This window comes from Bicyclus anynana, chromosome 19 (assembly GCF_947172395.1).
Source record: "Bicyclus anynana chromosome 19, ilBicAnyn1.1, whole genome shotgun sequence".
Lineage (NCBI taxonomy): Eukaryota > Metazoa > Arthropoda > Insecta > Lepidoptera > Nymphalidae > Bicyclus > Bicyclus anynana.
This window is the reverse complement of record NC_069101.1, coordinates 5245303-5265227: the sequence shown is the minus strand read 5'-3', so window position 1 is coordinate 5265227 and position 19925 is coordinate 5245303. Positions and strand designations below refer to the sequence as shown.

The window sequence follows — 19925 nt, the reverse complement described above, 5'->3', positions numbered from 1 at the left end:
CGCAAATAATTAAGAAAATTCCCTGGTATGCAGGTTTCCTCACGATGTTTTTCCTTTACCGTTTGAGACACATGATATTTAATTTCCTTAAAATGCACACAACTGAAAAGTTGAAGATGAATGGCCCCAGACCGGATTCGAACCCACACCCTCCGGAATCGGAGGCAGAGGTCATATCCACTATCTATCACGGCATTAAACATTACCTTTAATAAAGGTCAAGATAAACAAACTAAATACATTTGCACAAATGAATAAATACAGTGAGAAATATTAAAAATAAAAAAACTACCAACTTTTTATGAACTCACAATTTAGCATGAGAATATTCTTGGTATTAATTCTACATTAAAGTGATTTAAGAGAGAAGGCAGTTATTAGTAATGATGATGATGATGTATCTTTATAAAACTTAACTAAAAGTTCAATTCGTTTATAAATAAAAAATCATGCGCTCGCCAAATTGTACCTGTAATTTATTATTATTAACCATAATGCAGCAATATATACTACTTAAAACAGTATGTAACTCAAACTAGTAAAAGATTTTACTAAAATATGTGAAGTCAAGATTATAAAAAAATTCTATAGAGGTACGATTTGATTTTTTATTTGTCAGATTTAACTCAAAAACTACTCAACCGCTTTCAAAATTCTTGACCATTAAAAAGCTTTAACGAGCAACATAGCTTTTAACCTCATACTTCAATGGGAACAGGAACTACGCAGGCATCTGCTGCGAGCTAGCTGTTACAAAATATAATTATAAAAAAAAATAAGTGATCCTTTAGAACGTCGTATTAATTTATCTTAACGTAATTTCGCTTCGCTAAGTTTAAATTAAACTCCAAGCGAGAACTAAATGAGAAATAAGTGAGAAACAAGGAGAAATATAAAGTCAGAAACACCTGAGTACAGTGGTAGGGTATTTTCATTAAAAGGGAGTGCATAGGGGAGGGGAAGGCGTTTACTGAAAATATCTGATTACATCTAATTATCGAGCGAGTGGCGCGCCTCTTAGCGCCTTAGCTCTTTGAGCTTCTCTTGATTACGCGCCCATTGTTTGCGCAAATGTTTGAGAATGCCAAGAGAGTACCATATTGAGATTCGGGAGGCTTTGAATTAATGTCTTAGATATTTAATATCCGGTCTTGCTATGTATCGTAATTAAAGATAGAAACATCCTTTAAGCCTCATCATTATCATCATCACGCTCACAGACTGTCATAATATTTAAAAATAATTTATGTGTCATATTTTAGTTAATTAAAACCAAGATTTTCTTTGGTGTTTCTTTATTACAATTTAATTAACTTAAAATTGTAGACATTAGTGACACGAAAATATGACACATAAATTATTTTTAAATATTATGACATTCACACCCCCCTTATTGTTTTTCTTTCTTTGTCATTACTCATCACACAACTATAATCATGAAGGTAAATTGGTCGCCGTCTTCACCTTTCCGATCTTCTAATAAAGTTTTGTGTAGAACTTTTTTTTTTTACCCCACACTTATTTTGACCATTAAAGTATCTATGAAAATAAAAGATTGCTTTAAACAAATGTGCTCATAACTATAGAATCATTAATGTCATTAACAATAATGTCAATAATTGATTAATATATTTTATAAAACCATTATGTCAGCAAAATTCAAAGTTTCAGACGAAGTTTTTTTCCAAATAAATGTTTATTATTAAAATTTCTGAAATTAATAATCAATCAAAGTGGAACGGAAAGGCTTTAAGTACCAGATATGGGACGTAAAGTGTATGAAGGAAGGGCAGCGGTGGTTTTTGAAGAATTTAGACAATAAGGGTTGTGAGTTGACCTTCTGAAAGTACTAACTTGTACTATCGTCATCGTCATCAACCCATATTCGGCTCACTGCTGAGCTCGAGTCTCCTCTCAGAATGAGAGGGGTTAGGCCAATAGTCCACCACGCTGGCCCAATGCGGATTGGCAGACTTCACACACGCAGAGAATGAAGATAATTCTCTGGTATGCAGGTTTCCTCACGATGTTTTCCTTCACCGATTGAGACACGTGATATTTAATTTCTTAAAATGCACACAACTGAAAAGTTGGAGGTGCATGCCCCGAACCGGATTCGAACCCACACCCTCCGGAATCGGAGGCAGAGGTCATATCCACTGGGCTATCACTGCTCTAACTTGTACTATAGTATTTTTTATTAGAAACAGATGTATAGACCTACACTACACTACACCACACTAATTATTGTGTTTTTTTAACCGAGGCATTGGCGGCTTTAGGCTTTAATAACTTGGTTCAGACCAATCCTACAATATTTGTGTCATACTAAATATGGCCCCAAATGGGCAGTTCTAACGATACACATCTTATTTTTGTTGAACGGTACTTTAAAAAATCATTAGATTAAATGGATTTGATGAACCATCGAAATATAACTTGACTCAGAGCTATATTACAATGTTTATGCCATAATAACTACTGCTGCATGGCTAGTTATAACGATATGTATAATTGAAATGAATAAACAATCTCCTTTCGATTAGAAAAAACTGGAGTTTGAGTTTGAGTTTGATGATGAATTAATGTTTATTTCAGCTGTTAATATTTTGAAAGAAGAAAAAAATACGATGAACGTGATGATAGATGGAAGTCGCTCATTGCAGATACAGAAATTACTCTGCGATAGAGACATTCAGTATGAAGTCGCAGAAGGTCAAGTGTCACGTAACAGAAGCCCTACCGGCACCAAACTCACTAGGCGAAGATCTCCTAGTAAGGATTTTCTAGTAATAATTTGATTGAGGATTTAATAATTAATACTCGTAATAACGGATAACTGCTGTTTCCCGCATAGTTTCCATTCCCGTGGGAATGCGGGGATAAAATATAACCTATGTTCATCATTATCAACCCATATTCGGCTCACCCAATGCGGTTTAGCAGACTTCACACACGTAGAGAATTAAGAAAATCTCAGGTATGCCGGTTTCTTCACGATGTTTTCCTTCACCGTTTGGGTTACGTGATATATAATTTCTTAAAATTATATCCAACTTTTCAGTTGTGTGCATCTTAAGAAATTAAATATCACGTGTTTCAAACGGTGAAGGAGAACATCGTGATGAAACTTGCATACCAGAGAATTTTCTTAATTCTCTCTGTGTGTGTAGTCTGCCAATCCGCATTGGGCCAGCGTGGTGGACTATTGCTCAGCAGTGAGACGAATATGGGTTGATGATGATGATTAACAAGTAGCATTCGACTGGTGAAAGAATTTTTAAATCGTGACTGAGGATAAACAGATATGTACCTTCAAGGTACGGGACCCTTGGTGGGTGAGTCGCACTCCCACTTATCCGTTTTTTTATTCTCTACCTAAATTATATGTATACTAATATTATAAAGAGGTAAAGTTTGTTGTTATCGTTGGTGGGCTATAATCTCTGGATCTATTGAATCGATTTTGAAAATTCTTTTACCACTATAAAGCCACGTCATTGGTGATTGTCATACGCTATATTTTTTCCTCGTATTCTTTCGGAAACTGGCACTATGCGTGAAACCGTGAGGCGTCGGCTAGTTATGTATAACTATGGTCATTCATTGCTTTAATATATAAAGTAGATTTCGTTGTGTTGTCGTGCTATCCACTTTCTCAATCTTATCTGACAAAAGTGTTGCGTTTTTAAATTACAGTCACAGTAATGGATTGGAATGATTTTTACCCACTTAGGAATATTTATCATTTCATGGAAAATCTAGAAGTGTGTTATCCATCAGTATGCACTGTTTCTACTATTGGTCGGACGACAGAAGGACGGGAGATAAAGGTTTGTAAAAATATTTTTTTATATAAGTACAGTCACTAAAGTTGTAATTTTTCAAGAGATGTTTTTTATATTTAATATTAATACATTTTTAACAACGTAGACTACATTCTTTTAAACTTTTGTAAATCAAATGTTTGGCAGATAATAATGTTTGGATTCCCCAATCTTAATTGCGGAAAATTGCGTATGTCTAGCGTGCGTAAACGACAATTTTAAAATAAGACATGACTTATAGTCATGTGGCAGGGCGATTCTCTTTCTACAATCGCTAACGCTTCGATGAATCATAAGATGTATGGAAAGGCATATCTGATCGATAACTAGATGGGATGTCATTCCCATACATAATGACAAGCTATTTCATTTGAATTTATTAATATTTTATGTTAGCTGTGACGTCACACGGGTCTCAGCGCCGTGATTTATGCTTGTAAGTAGTGCACGGCATATGCTTAGCTGTACACCCTTTCTTCTTTTCTTTTTTTCTTTTTTAAGGGTGACAGACACACATACTGTCGTTAGGGTAGGACTGTCTGTAACTTTTAGATTTTTTTTTTATAAAAGTCCCTTAAACTTATAGATTAAAAAAAAATTTTTAGATTTTAATAAATTTATATCTAATTGTTGCAGATATTAAAAATTTCGAATAGCAACTCTGGCAACACCGGCGTGTGGATCGACGGAGGCATACACGCCAGGGAATGGATAGCTCCGTCAGTTGTGACATACATAGCTGATCAAGTTGCCAGGAACATGGATACGTCACCTGAATACATTACTAATAAGGACTGGTAAGGTATATTGTTGTATTTTAATATTTTTTTAAATAATGTGTAATGGAAAAAATTACATGTGTTCGCTTCCGTTGTCTCCTGTCTGTAGTCGAAGACTATAGACAGGATATAATGACTAGTGTTGTTAATTTACTGATTGGAATTAATAATCGTACTATAGTCTTAGCGGGAGCATGATATACGAAATTTTATAGTAGCTAACTCACCTACCTAGCCCAACGAAAACACTTATTAAATAAAAAATATGATGTTTATATTTATAAATCAAAGTGACGGTTTTTAATGCGGTTTTTATAATTTCATTATGTCAATTAAATAGGTTTATATTATGAATATTCGAACAGGACCAAGTTGCGGCCTGCTGTTATTATAACAAAACAAATTATTGTCCAGGTATTTCTTACCTGTCGTGAATCCGGATGGCTACGTTTATTCGCACACCACTGATCGCATGTGGAGGAAAAGCAGAGCTCGCATCGGCAGTTCAGTGTATGGTGTCGATCTTAACAGGAATTTCGGGTACCTCCTATTAATCACTATTGTAATGGGGATGATGACTAGGTTTGAATATATAGATTTTTATGATACATTCGGGTAAATAAGGTCAATGTTAACTAATTTGTACATAAACATCAAAGATTGTATTTATATTTGCAAAATAAATAAGATTATAAAATCTATTAAAAATCTTTTATCGTAATTCGATGAAAATTCATACAGTTTTAGCTTCCTTACATTAAATGTGACATCTATAATAACGATTTATAAACATAAACGCACAAATAACAAAGATATTAGTAATCTTGTTTGAACGCCCATACAAATCTAACGATCATTATGTACCTACGACGTACCATTTTGTATGGGGCGTTTTTCAGGGATCCGCGACAGCGCTGCAAATCTGACCCTTTAAATCGCTGTAGCACCGAAAGTAATGATCGCAGATACACTGCTACTATTACAAAATTGCTTTACTATTAGCATACTCTTAATTTATGTACAATTTAAAAACTGTCATCATCCCTATTAATTTTTTATATAATAACAAGCTCAACAACAGTCTAAAATGGAAGCGGCCTTATATAACGCGATCATCATTTTGTGGTAGTTTAAAAAACACCTGGAGAAGGTTCAAGGACTTGTGATCTTGGGAGTAGGTAGTAGATTTAAGGGGGGGATCCCTTTTAGAATGCATCAACATTCATCTCCACTGCCCAACATGTTCTCCATGCCTACACTAGACAATACAAAACATTATTAATAATTACAACACAAATTTTTTTTTGCACAAAATCACTAACGCGACTAGTTCCAGAGTTCAGTTCTTTGTTTGGCAGCGTGACGGTACTCACGCTGCCAAACAAAGAACTGAACTCAAGTAAATAAAATACTCGCTTGGGGGTATTTTATTTACTTGAGTTCTCACTTGGGGGTACGTTTTTGCCGGTAGGGTGGTAACTAGCCACAGCCAATGTTATCACCAGACCAGTTTTGAGTCAATTTAGTACTTTTTTTTTATTCTTTACTGGTTAGCCCTGGACTACAATCTCACTTGATTGTAAGTGATGTAACCTAAGATGGAAGCGGGTTAACTTGTTAGGAGGACGATGAAAATCCACACCCCTTTCGTTTTCTACACGGCATCGTACCGGAACGCTAAATCGCTTGGCGGTAGCCGGTGCCGTCAACTAGCCACGGTCAAAACATCCCACCAGCCAGACCTGGACCAATTAAGAAAATCTCAATCTGCCCAGCCGGAGTTCGAACCCAGGACCTTCGTTTTGTAAATTCAACGCGCATACCACTGCGCCACGTAGGCCGTTAGCCTCTGTGCTGAGAACCACCTACTAATTGCGTCAAAGAGGTCGTCAAAATGTTGATTCTGTTGCCGCATATCAATGCCGATGCCAGCAAGTTGGTAAGGAACTACTGGATGCTGCCAATCGGCTGATCTCATCGCTTTTCTCTTCAGATATCGCTGGTTTTCGAGGGACGATTGTCCTGGAGATGATCCCTGTCATCTGAATTATCGTGGCACACAACCATTTTCGGAACCAGAAACTACAGCAGTAAAGGTACTAATAGAACTTCCAAAGCCACACGACAATGTTTTAGATTATAATAAAGTAACAAGAAAGCTAGATAGTATAAAAAATTAACAAACACACAAGTCACCCTTATATTTTTTTAAAGTTACCCTCGATTTCTCCTAAATTCTTTCATCCGACCCTGACATGATGCCTTTGTCATACCCTTTAAAACAAATAAAGAATTTTCCAAATCGGTTCAGGCGCTTCTAGTAATCGCTGTACATAGGTGCATAAAAAAACATACATACAAAAAAACATACCGATCAACTTGAGAATCTCCTCCTTTTTACCCGACTGCAAGAAGGGTTATGTTTTTCGCGCGTATCTTGTATGTATGTATGTATGTATGTAATATTCTTTATTACCTCATATCTTCCAAACCACTGAACGGATTTACGTAATTAGGATATCGTTAAATTTGTCTCAATAACCCAAGTGTTCTTAGATAGGTGAAAATAACAAGACCACTGTGAGACGCTAAGACTCGAGGTGAAAATTTTTTTTTTCTAATATTACAATATGGGTATCAAATTCAAGAACTTTTTGTGAGGATTCTAAAATAGTATATCATGTCCATGTTAAAAAAAAACTACAATTAGAAAAACAAGTACAAGAAAATCATTCTATCCAATATCTAAGGTCCCGACTGTTTTCTAATTGCTTTCTACACTTCTGGACTGAGCTTGTTTTTTTCTTTTCAGTTTTTTTATACTTTATGCAGTCGGGTTTTTTTATTTGTTAAATTATTGAAGTCAGTCAATAAAATAAGAAGCCTCAATAGCTCAACGGTAAGAGCGGTCGGACTCATCACCGTTGGTCTATTGTCGTACCCACTCCTAATACAGTCTTTCCCGACTAGTTGGAGGGAAACGGGTACTAGTTGGAGAGAAACGGGAATACTGGTCATATTAAAAAAAAGATATGCAAATATTCTTTTTTTTTTTAAGTACCTTTACAGGTTCTTAGTAACTTTTAAATTATTTCTTTTTATTTTTATTTGTGCAACTTTTCCTTTAAATTTAGTTGACAAAACAAACATAACGATGTTTACATTTACAGGATCTGATCTTATACGCTGGTGTCCCGTTTAAAATATTTCTGACATTGCACGCGTACAGTGAAGTTATTTCCTTTCCCTGGTGTTTCACTGCCGAGCCTTGCGCCGACTACGTCAACTTGTTAGAGGGCGCCACTGCTATGACTAAAGTGAGTTATTATCCTAACTAATATAAATGACACTGTGCGTTTGTTTGTAATGAATTAACGCCTAAAACACTGAATCTATTTTAAAAAATCTTTCACCAAGGGATAGTTACGTTATTAGCGAGTAACGAGTAAATATTTTATTTTCGTATTGTTATTGGAACGGTAACTACGCGGGTGAAACCATGGGACGTCCGTTTGTAATACATTGTAATACATTTGTAATACATATCTTATTTGTGTCTGATTAAAAGCCAGGAAATAATTTTAAATTATCTTCCAATACTCACACGTACTAAATAGTAATAGGGCAAAGTAATTACTAGCGGACTGTATTTTTTGGCTGGTGGGAGGCTACCACCTACCTACCTACGTTAAGCGGCTTTCGATATTTCGCACTTGACTACAATCTCACCTGATGGTAAGTGATGATGCAATCTAAGATGAAAGCGGGCTAACTTGTTAGGAGGAGGATGAAAATCCACACACCTTTCGGTTTCTACACGACCAGCCAGACCTGGATCAATTAAAAATACCTCAATCAGCGACTAATAAAAAATATATATTTTCTAATATTAGTTTAGAGGTGGTAATTAGAAGTTTAGTTATTACGTGGGTACTAATAAAATGTGTCAGGAAGTTATTTTATTTATTTTTTGTTTATTATATTTCCGGTTCAAGCGCTAAATTATTGTTACTCACCAGCCGAGGATTGAACCCAGGTCCTCCGTCTTGTAAATCCACTGCGCACACCACTGCGCCAAGGAAGACGTCAAAACCAACAAGATAAATGCCATCGTTCATTATTATAAATCTATATCCGGCTCACTGCTGAGCTCGTGTCTCCTATCAGAATGAGAGGCGTTAGGCCAAAAATGTATGTTGTTATATTGAACCAGTCTGTTTTTATTTTAGGCCATCTTCGACGTAAACGGTCGTATGTACAAAGTGGGTAATTTCAAGGACATAATGTACCCAGCATCCGGTACAAGTATCGATTGGAGCTATGGCACGGCTCGCATACCTTTCTCCTACCTCATCGAACTGAGGAGTAAACAACACAAGTTTCTTTTACCCAAGGAAGAGATATTGGACTGCTGCAAGGAGGTATACGCTGGTGTAAAGGCGTTAGCATTATTTGTTGATAGGAAGAAATGTTTAAATTGTTCGATGTTCTTTAATAAACAAAATGCATAAAAATTAAAGTTTCAATAATTTTACGATTAAAGGCACACATCATCATCATCTCCTTACCCTTATCTCATTTAAGTGGGGTCGGAAAAATATGTCAATCTTTTCCATTCGTCTCTATTACTCGTCAACTCATCATCCACTCCTTTTACACACATGTCCTCTTTCACATTTTTCTAGTAATATGACTTTCCTCTCTACGCATTACATGTCCATACCAAGCTAACCTTCTACTCCTCAATTTTTCTGTCACTGGCGCCACCTTCAGACTTCCTCTTATATACTCATTCCTTATTTTATCTATTCTTGTCACATCACACATCCATCTCAACATACGCATTTCGTTCACATGCATTCGTTTACTATCCGTCCCTTTCACCGCCCGACATTCTGATCCATACAGCACGACAGGTCTTACAACCGTTTTGTATATTTTACCCTTAAGTCTAAGAGGCATTCGCGGGTCACATAGTACACCTGAGACCTGTCGCCATTTCATGAAAAACATGATTAAAGGCACACATATTAATTTGGAAATCGATCGTCAATGCATCCACTCGAGTCATTTAGTATTGTTATTATACAAAGCAGTGTTATTCTATATTGATGTTCTATGGCTCGACAATGTGAGCCTCGAAGTCAACTCTATCTGTTTTTGTCAAACACTATTGCATACATGAGGCAAAGGAGATGGACCATTTCAGGTTCACTCTTGTACCTCGTATCATTAAACTCTAAAAAATACAAGGATTATATTAAATTCTAATTATGTGAATAAATCTATATAATAACTAAATAAAAAGAAATAAATAAAATTAAAACCCAAGTTTTTGAGTTAAATCAAGATGGCGCCCTTGACGTTTGCTGTCAATTGTCATGTCATAGACAATTGACAGCAAACGTCAAATCGACTACTTCAATGAAAACGGCAATTACTTGGAAGAGAATGAATATTGTTTTGTAAGAATTAAAGTAAATTCGTAGATTTGTATAATCAAAAATAGTTAAAAAAAACATTTTCTTCAATTTGCGCCAGGGTACAATGACTGATTCTGGGCTCCATACAATTTTAGATCATCTCCTTTGAGACTCAATCTGTCAAGTTGTAGAGCCATTGTTACAGAATAGCGCTACTGTTCGGAATCGTAACGATTCGGAATGTAAGTAGTGCTTGGAGCCATGTGGCACGTCGATTCTCTTTCTATGTTTTTTGGATACTTTTGATAAGGTTCTATTGAATTTTGTTATTTATGGCTATGTGACTTCTTTAAATATCTTTAATATGTCTAAATTAATCATGTTTTCTGTTTGTAAATTAATATTTTTTTATATAATACCTATAGGTATTATATGAAAAAAATATATTAAAATTTCTAAACGTGTAGGTAGGTATGTAAATTGTAAAGTTACAATAAAAAAAAACAAAAACCATTATCTTTCATTTTTATTTTTCTTTTCAAGATAATCACTACTATTGCATATTTTTATCAGATTTTCACAAGGGAAAGCTTCGCTTTTAACATGCACACACTTATTGAGATAGTTGTATAAAACGTTATTATAATATTATTCGCACAAAACAGTGTTTCTATGGTTCTTCAATAAATTAATTTTATCACTGTTTATTAAGTTTTCAAATGCGTGCCACATTTTATAGAAAGTTTCTGAAGTTCATTTATCAACGTAGTCCATTAGAATTTTTACAACGTGCTTAATTTCCTAGAAACTTTCTAAAATTAGGTCTATGGTTTATCAACAATGTTCATCAAATACAGCAGCGTGCCAAATTTTACGCTAAAGTTTCTAAAATTTGGTCAATTGTTTTGTCAACGAACTCAAATTTCTTGTTAAGTTTCTAAAATTTTGTTTCTGGTTTATCAACGAGCGAAAACACACTGTCCATTGCGTACCATTTGCCAAGTTTTTCGACGATATTCAATAAGAATATTATTACAGCGTGTCAAATTTATTATCAAGTTTCTATGATCTATGGTTCAGCAATGAACTACGAGTACATGCCTTGCTAAGAGTGCAACTTGAGAAGTTTCTAAAATTTGGTCTGTGGTTTATCAACGAACTCCATCAAGCTTTCGACTGCGTGCCAAATTTCATGGCACGTTTCTAAAATTTGGTCGTTTGGCACTTTGAATCTATGTTTCTTACTGCGCAGTTCTATCATATACGAGTATGGGATTTTCGCAATACCATAACTCCAGTCTGAGCTAGTTCCACATGCGAAATATGTAAGGTCTTTTGTGCACCCCACTTTATATATCATTCCGCTGTTATCATAAATTGCCTGAAAATAAAACATTTTTTTTTTAAATTTCTTACTGAGAGTATATAGAATTCTTGTATCTACTCGTAGATTTATATTCGACCTTTTTGGCTCAGTTGTGTGTATTGTATTAGATTTACAGTTTAGTTCAGATTAAGAACTCTTCTAGGTTTCGAAATTAGTTTAAGTCGGAATTGGTTAGTGATGTTTTATACAATACTACGTTAAATCAAAAATCGTGGTGATCATCAAATCAACATAGATTGATTCTTAATTATGTCTTCTTAATTGCTGGCGGCTCAGGATCATATTGCTGGGGGATAGTGTTTGGAAATCTCTCTAAGTATTTCAAGTTCATCTATGAATTACCAAATTCTGCCAATAAAGTTTGAATTCTGAATTCTTGAATTGAATTAAATGAACAAATTTCATCCTTGAAGGCTGGGAAGTGGGTCAATTTAAGATTAAAAGATTTTCTTACATACATAGTTACAAGTGAAGCTAATTTAAAGCGTGTAATAAAAGGCCTATGTCCTCCATTGGACGTCAATCGGCTGATGTAATTACAAATTTATGCACTACCATCTTCAATTGTGTGGTTAGACTGCGAGGAAATCTCACATTAGCTAAATTAATCGAGTCACAGATTAAACAAAGCCTTTATCAAGAAATTTTTGTTTCGACTTTGAACCCGTTTTTAACGTTTTGTACTTTCTAAGTTTTCCCTGTGATCTCAAAGAAATAAATTGGAAAAAATATCGTAACTTATCTAATAGGTTCATGTTACCCTTGCCATGACAGTGCCGCCTTCCAGCAGTCGCAGATAGTCGGGGCACGGCTCTGCCTTGTGTCCCCATGGGAATAGAATCAGTTCGTAGTAGCTATGGAACGAGAGGTAGACCTTAAACATCGTCTGCGAGCTTAGTATTGTGTCCTGAAAAATATATAACTTTCTAAAATTTAGTCTATGGTTTATCAACAAGGTTCATCGAATACAGATGCGTGCAAAATTTCTTGTTAAGTTTCTAAAATTTCATTTCTAGTTTATCAACGAACACGCTGTCAACTGAGTGCCATTTGCTAAGTTTTCAACTTTTTTTTTGTCAACATAATTCAATAAGAATATTACAGCGTGTCAAACATTATTACAAGTTTCTATGATCTATGGCTTAGCAATGAACAACATCAAGCCTTGCTTCATAGTTAGGCATTCTTGTACCACTTGAGAAGTTTCTAAAATATTCGTTTCACTTAGTCAAACTTGATTTTTGCAAAACGCTTCAAATTTTGCTGCAAATTATTAAATTGAAAACACGAAAGTGTTGACAAAATGCGCTACTAAGGCGCTTTAAGTTTCGCTCAAATTGTACTCAACATTATACAAGGTATCGTTCCTTACATTTCTCCTGCTCGAGTGAATCCCAAAATCCTCTATTGGGCTTCTTTATATTCTCTATAGATATTAAATGAAAACTAAAACCTACCCTCACAGCACAACTTTCCGGCTCCGAAAACGGTGCAGGTCCTTTATAAAATACATGATTGGGTAAATCTGATGACCCTTCATCTCCGTTGTTACCCCAACCATAGCTAAAAGCAAAACATATAGATAGATAGATATATATTATTTGCACACCAAAAAGACAAATTGTGAAAAAGTGAAAGTGAAAAAGACAAAAGTGAGCATTTACCTAAAATTTCTGTTGAGGTCAACGCCAACTCGCTCGCCGTCTTGCTTGGCGCGGTTCTTCCTCCACATACGATCCTTCGTGTGAGTGTACACATAGCCGTCGGGGTTCAGCACTGGAACTATGAACCTGCCAGAACAATTATTAATCATCATCATCATCATCATCATCATCATCATCATTAATAACCCATATTTGAGGGTCACTGCTGAGCTTGAATCTTCTCTCAGAATGAGACAGGTTAGGCCTTAGTCCACCACGTTGGCCAAATGCGGATTGGCAGACTTCACACACAGAGAGAATTAAGAAAATTGTCAGGTATATAGGTTTCCTCATAATATTTTTTCGTCACCGTTTGAGACACGTGATATTTAATTTCATGCATGGTGCATGCCCCGAAGATTATCACATCACATATCTCAATATTAATGTAACAAAGATTTCTGTTCTCTCTAATATTTTATAGTTTTTAGTTTATCACAAAAAAGGAACAAACAGAATAATTCTTTAATTTTGAAATTGTATTAACTATTATAATAAAAGAAAAAAACAAAAAAAATATACAATGGTCTTTCATAGATTACAAAAAATACTTTGCCTGTCAAACGATTTTCTCGCTGATTCGTGTAAGCAAAACTATTTGACTGTCTGCATAGGGTAGAAATAAATATTATTGACTACCAATCCTTATCAGTGATGGATTTGGAAAGTTTGTGGAAGTTCCTGACGATGAAGTCGGCAAGGTAAGTGACTACCGCTGTAGTGATCCACTCGCGAGAATGTATCGCCGCATCCAACCATATTGCGGGATTGCTGGCGTCGCTATTGGATATCTTCAACATCTGTTAATTAATATGAGTCATCATCATCATCATCATCATCATCATCATCATCATCATCATCATCATCATCATCATCATCATCATCATCATCATCATCATCATCGTCATCATCATCATCATCATCATCATCATCATCATCATCATCATTATCGTTATCATCATGGGCATAGGTAATTTGTTAGGACTTCCAAACAAAGGGTTTTGAGCCCCTGTGTCTAGCGCCTCACCGCTACCCGCTTCATGTAATCGTTTACACTTTGCTTTCGGTCCGAGGCCGCCACTCCATCACATGAAGCTACCATTCTTCTCTCTTTGAACTATGTGTCCCAACTATTGTTACTTCAGATTTGCGACATTTCAAATAAGTTGGGACTTTGGTTCTTCTGAGAATCTCCTCATTCTGATTCGATCGCTCAGTTACTTGTTGTATAATGTGAAAACTTTTATACTCTTTTAAAGTACATACCTTAATATCTCTTCCTTCCACAGATTTGCCAATAACTGAAACTGTGCATATGGCTGGGAAATCCTTTTCTAAGTCATCCATAAATGAATATATTACGTTTAGCTTGTGAAACTTCGTCCAGTTCATAAATTTTACTGTAAGTGTAAACAAATCTTATGTTAATATTGTACTGGATAAGAATCTGGCTCACCAGATGTTGGGAATACCGTCGCTTTGGACAGAAATCTACGTAATCCTTAAAGCCATAGTTACTTCTTCACATATGAAGTGTCAGGCAATGCAGTAAACTGTATCATTCCCTAGTTGATGGTCCTTGGACTTGTACGAAGTGGAAGGCTCCTCAAACTTCCGTTTTCCCTACTACCTACAACGTGAACATCTTCTAGGCAACCATCGGTATAGCGCTCTCATCATTTCTCGCTTGTCCTTAGACATTATTGTAGACAGGCGCTGCCCTATTTATAGACAATGTAAAATAATTATATTTCTTTAGCAACCTAAATCTTCACACCCAAACACAGTATTGCTGCATGGCGGCAGAGTATGCATGGTGGTCAGTGGCATGCAATCCATAGATGCAAAAACTGCTTTAAAGCTTCTATCTCTCATATGTTGTATCTCCGAAAATACTTAATGGATAAGCAATTTTCCATACCTCTTCTTTTTGCAGGCTTTTCCGATAGAGTCATTTGTTTTAAGGACCTTTGGAACATTAAACTTGGTATGACTTCAGCTGTAAACAGATTTACTCTTCTATTCTAAACAATTAAATAGATTAACTATTTGATAACATTGATATAGATTTAGAACACAATAGTTTAGCTTAGCGCATAAGTCGGAAATAGTTAACAAACGAACAAATAAATAAAATAACTTACTGACGCATTTAAGTAGTACCCACGTAATATTTAAGATATAATTAAAATGCCCTAACATTTATATTAGAAAATAGAAATTAATATTTTTCATTTGTTACGCTTTCATGCCTAGACAATTGAACCAATTTTAAAACTTCTTTCACCAATGATGATTGTCAGTGAGGAATATAGAATATATTATCCCTGTATTTCATACGAGGACGAGTACTACGCGGAAAAAACACGGGGAATTAATATATTAGAAATTGGTACTGTACCTTTGCCTTTCTGGCGTGAAATGCGTTTTGTTTGTGTACCATTATCGGTTTTGTCGGGGTCGTCATCCTCGAAACATTCGTCATCAAACAATAGATTAATTGACCGACGGTCAACGGCCACAAGTTGGGAGCGAGAATCTTCCATTCTTCCATTGAAAATGAAAACGTTGAAAATTTAAAGGTTGCACAAAATCAATATGAATCTAAAATAAAAATGATAACACATACATAATTTACTTTAATACCAAATGGAAAGTTAAGTTTCAGAAATCATCGCCATAGAGCTTAAGACGAACCAGTTTTAGAAAGAATATCTAAATCACATTTCAAAAGACTTGGTCGCCTTGTGGCCTTCATAAAAAGACTCTAAGACTATGCTTGGAGTTTCTCGGCGTGATCGCATCAGAAATGAGGAGAAACGCAAAAGAACCAATGTCACTGATATAGCTCATTAAGTCAAGAAGCTGAAGTGGCAATGTGGAGGGAGGGTACATAGTCCGAAGATCCGATGGACATTGAGTTCCCAAGGTGCTAGAATGGCAACCCTGCATCGGAAAGAGTAGTGTTGGTCGACCCCCCACCAGGTGGACAGAGGACATCAAGCGGGTTGCAGGGAGCTGCTGGATGCTGGCGGCCTGAGACCGTTTTGTTTGGAAGTCCATGCAAGAGGCCTATGCCTAGCAGAGGACTGTTAATAATGATAGTGGTTGGAAAATTTACGGTATTAACTTCAGACAGGTAATGATTATTACGTGGTATCTTTTCGAGGCACCGGGTAGCGCCGTACTAATTAAGCCCAGATGTAAATGTTATGATTTATGAAAATTAATCACAAAAATTTAATCGTTCAAAACCAAAAACCGTGTTATTTTGAAATTTTGATATTGAGATGTTTTATATTTGACGTAATTTCATTTGAGATTTCTTTCTTTTTAGTCTATGCTCTTATACAAAAAGTCACAAAGTTTTATAATTTATATTTCCATAGATAATACACTAAACACATACGGTATATTCCATACAAGCGGACGCCCGTAACTCAGTTTATGTGAAATAATGTATTTTATAAGACCTTAGAAAGACGAAATTTTGTTACTAATGCGATTAGTAACAAAATTTCGTCTTTCTAATGTCACCAATTTTGCGGGCCCATATATTGTGTAATTTTAAAGTTTACAAAGATCATAGAAATATTTTGAATTGAATTTATTTGAATTATCACACTAATATTATAAATACGAAAGTTTGTGTGTGAGTGCGTAAGTGTGAAAGTGTGTAAGTATGTTTGTTCCTCTTTTACGCTGCGGCTACTGAAGCGATTTGGCTGAAATTTGGAATGGAAATAGATTTTACTCTGGATTAACACAAAGGCTACTTTTTATCCCGGAAAAATCCATGGTTCCCGCGGGATTTGTGAAAAACTGAATCGTCCACGCGGACGAAGTCGCGGGCGTCCGCTAGTACAAAATAACTCCAGGAACTTGCTGGATATAAAGGCGGATCAGAGTCATGGTGTTTGAAAGTCCTTAAATAAAGACATGTTTGCAGTGAATGTCCTTTGGTTGAAGTAATGATGATTATGTTATTTGGTATAGATTATTCTATCATTTATTTATCATTGGCGATATTTGATGTCGATTTTGCATTCGGAGTAAATTGCAGATTCTAATTAGAATAAAGTCAGTCAATAATGTTGCATAAGTCAACTAAAAGTGCAGTTGGCATGGAAGTAGTAAATAAAATAAGCCCCGGCAACTGAGTGCAGTACATGAACAAATTTCGGTCTCGGATTAGAAAACCGCGGGCAGAAAACTGCGCGTCAACTGCGCGTCGCTGTCAGACTGCAATCGCAATCACGATAGTCAACGCAGCCTTATTCTGGACACTTGCTTTTATATAAAAAAAATAACTTGAAAGCTATTTAAAAAGAATTTTTTTTTTTTGAAATCCACTTATCATTTAAGACCTTTCATTTGATGTATAACACGATGAAGTTTGTAAAAGTATTTTTTTTTTCAATTTTCTATACCTACCTATTCACGATACAGCCCTGTATTTGGGTCCCAAGAATTGATATGTGTACCAAATTTCATCTGGATTTGTCCAGTACATTCGGAGAGAACAGACAGACATTAAAATGTGCGCGAGTGATATAAGAGTTCCGTTTTTGTACTACGTACGTTCGGAACCCTAAAAAGTAATAGTCTTTTAATAGTAATCTCTTTTTTATCATATTTATGGTAAATTTTTGATAATAACAGTTACTTCCCAATTTACAAGTATATGTATAATTATTTCTCAGCCAATTTTCATGTTTGTTACCTCATAACTTCGTCACTTATTAACCAATTTCGGTATTTATTTTATTGTTTGAAAGACCACACTTCCAGAGTAATTTTGTGTTAAAATCAAAATAACTGAGATACGAAATCGGTTCCGTTTTTATGTTAAAAATGTATAAATAATGTATTTGTTTTGTAGAAGATGCTTTGAGTTCAATAATTATTTGTATTTAATTAGGATGACCCGATAAAAAAAATGTCCAATAAAAAAAATTATGGAACTGAAGTGTACCATCATTTTAAAAACGTGTACATTTATCTAAGTTTGTAAATAGGTACAAAACTCGTTTGAAGTTATGTTTTGTCAGTTTGTTTGTTACTTTGATATTTATTGAATAACATGAAATCAAACTGACAATAATATTAAAGTAATGAATAAATGTTCATGTGGATTTATAGGTATACAAAACTTAGGATAAATCAACATAATTAGATTTACCGTTTTTAACCGACTTCCAAAAAGGAGGAGGTTCTACGTTCGACTGTATGTATGTTATTCTGTTCTGTGAACGTAATAAGCCTAAACAACATACAAATTTATAAATTTTGAAAACGGATTTTGAGAAAAAACTTTCTATGCGGATGAAGTCAGGAGTATCATTAATTAATATACGTGAGCATACTTTCATTAATTTATGAGCTTTCAACTAAACCCAAAATATTAGGTGTATGAGTGTAGTAAAACAGCACCTTTTGTGTGTTAGGGCCTAGGTTACCACCAATTATTAAGATTGAGGTATTTTTTTTGGCGCAATCTATGAGATGACGATACATTTTTTTACAAAAAAAAACCACAGTAGTGAAATACAATTTTACGAAAAAAAAAAAACTTTTAGCGATTGAACAATTCAGATATTTTTAGTATCGATATCGCTTCTCATTACAGAATAAGGCTTTTAACTTTTACAGTACAACTTCGGCTGGTCGGCGACCGTAGCGGGCGAACGTAGCGCTGTTAATTGTAGACAAACGAGATTGATTGAAATGGACATGGAGTTACTGTTCAGTTGCTGGCATTTTAGTGTTCTAATCAGCTTTACGTCTCAGGTAAATATAGTTTTTAGGGCTGCTACTACGAATTGTTATGTTTATGTGTGTATAGGAGCCGAGATAGCCCAGTGGAAATGACCTCTGCCTCTGATTCCGGAGGGTGTGGGTTCGAATCCGATCCGGGGCATGCACCTTCAACTTTTCAGTTATGTGTATTTTAAGAAATTAAATATCACGTGTCTCTAACGGTGAAGGAAAACATCGTGAGGAAAGCTGCATACCAGAGAATTTTCTTAATTCTCTGCGTGTGTGAAGTCTACCATTCAGCGTGGAGGGACTAACCCCCCTCATTTTGAGAGGAGACTCGAGCTTAGTAGTGAGTTGACTATGGGTTGATAATGATGATGTGTGTATAAGTAGGTTGTATATATAGGATGTCTGACCGTAGTTTGCAGACGTTTTGATCTTGCACTATTTAATTTGTATACTTCAATGAGGTTTTGTCTGAGCCTATTGTACGGTTTAGTAGTAGTTTTCGTGATGGAATTGGTCTAGGGAAGTACTACTATGCTTATTTGTGTTGTTAATCAGCATTACTGTCTTCCGGTGTGAAGGGCGTGGCTATCGGTGTTATTTAAAAAAAAATCAAAAACCTAAACTTCAGGTTCATGCACACAGGGTGGCACGTTTACAAATTGTTGTTTAGTTGGGCGACAGTTTCCCAACGAAGATCGAACCCAAGACCTCCGTCTTGTAAATCCACTGCACATACCACAGCGCCACGGAGGCCGTCAAAATGTACCGACAAAAATCGAATCTAAGACCTCATGAACCGAAGCGACTAGCTACTAGATCAACGTAAGCGGTTATAACTCTCAATTTACGAAACTACGAACTAACGTTAACGCTCCAAAGGCCGTTAAAAGTGCATCGAATGTTAATTATCACTTAAACAACACGAGGGAGAGATCCGCGTTCGATTCCCGAGCGGTAATTAACAAGATTACGTGAAGATAGTGGCGTGAAATGTCGACATCCCGACTAATTGAAATGTACGGCGCCTTGTCGCTACA

The 19925-nt window shown here is 35.5% G+C and overlaps 2 protein-coding genes across 2 annotated transcripts; one reads left to right on the top strand and one right to left on the bottom strand.

Annotated features, from left to right (window-relative positions):
• Positions 1-1436: 1436 nt before the first annotated feature.
• On the top strand, positions 1437-9117 carry LOC112045248 (carboxypeptidase B-like). The gene is made up of 9 exons (XM_052887588.1): positions 1437-1442; positions 1755-1827; positions 2599-2775; positions 3700-3833; positions 4464-4624; positions 5021-5146; positions 6600-6702; positions 7777-7923; positions 8836-9117. The coding sequence occupies exons 1-9, from the start codon at positions 1437-1439 to the stop codon at positions 9115-9117; spliced, it is 1209 nt and encodes a 402-aa protein (XP_052743548.1).
• Positions 9118-11158: 2041 nt separating this feature from the next.
• LOC112045270 (carboxypeptidase B-like) lies at positions 11159-15665 on the bottom strand. The gene is made up of 8 exons (XM_052887587.1): positions 15521-15665; positions 15041-15118; positions 14386-14519; positions 13759-13919; positions 13081-13206; positions 12874-12979; positions 12177-12323; positions 11159-11410 (listed from the first exon to the last, which is right to left on the bottom strand). The coding sequence occupies exons 1-8, from the start codon at positions 15663-15665 to the stop codon at positions 11159-11161; spliced, it is 1149 nt and encodes a 382-aa protein (XP_052743547.1).
• Positions 15666-19925: the final 4260 nt, after the last annotated feature.

What these genes read in the sequence shown, in the direction of transcription:
- LOC112045248 (XM_052887588.1), top strand. An exon ending in TACATTACTAATAAGGACTG is followed by an intron (nt 4,625 to 5,020) that starts GTAAGGTATATT and finishes ATTATTGTCCAG; the next exon opens with GTATTTCTTACCTGTCGTGA. An exon ending in GATCTTAACAGGAATTTCGG is followed by an intron (nt 5,147 to 6,599) that starts GTACCTCCTATT and finishes TTTTCTCTTCAG; the next exon opens with ATATCGCTGGTTTTCGAGGG.
- LOC112045270 (XM_052887587.1), bottom strand. Translation starts at nt 15,665, where the DNA reads ATGGAAGATTCTCGCTCCCAACTTGTGGCCGTTGACCGTCGGTCAATT. An exon ending in TTCACGCCAGAAAGGCAAAG is followed by an intron (nt 15,119 to 15,520) that starts GTACAGTACCAA and finishes ATCTGTTTACAG; the next exon opens with CTGAAGTCATACCAAGTTTA. An exon ending in CGGAAAGTTGTGCTGTGAGG is followed by an intron (nt 12,324 to 12,873) that starts GTAGGTTTTAGT and finishes TATATTTTTCAG; the next exon opens with GACACAATACTAAGCTCGCA.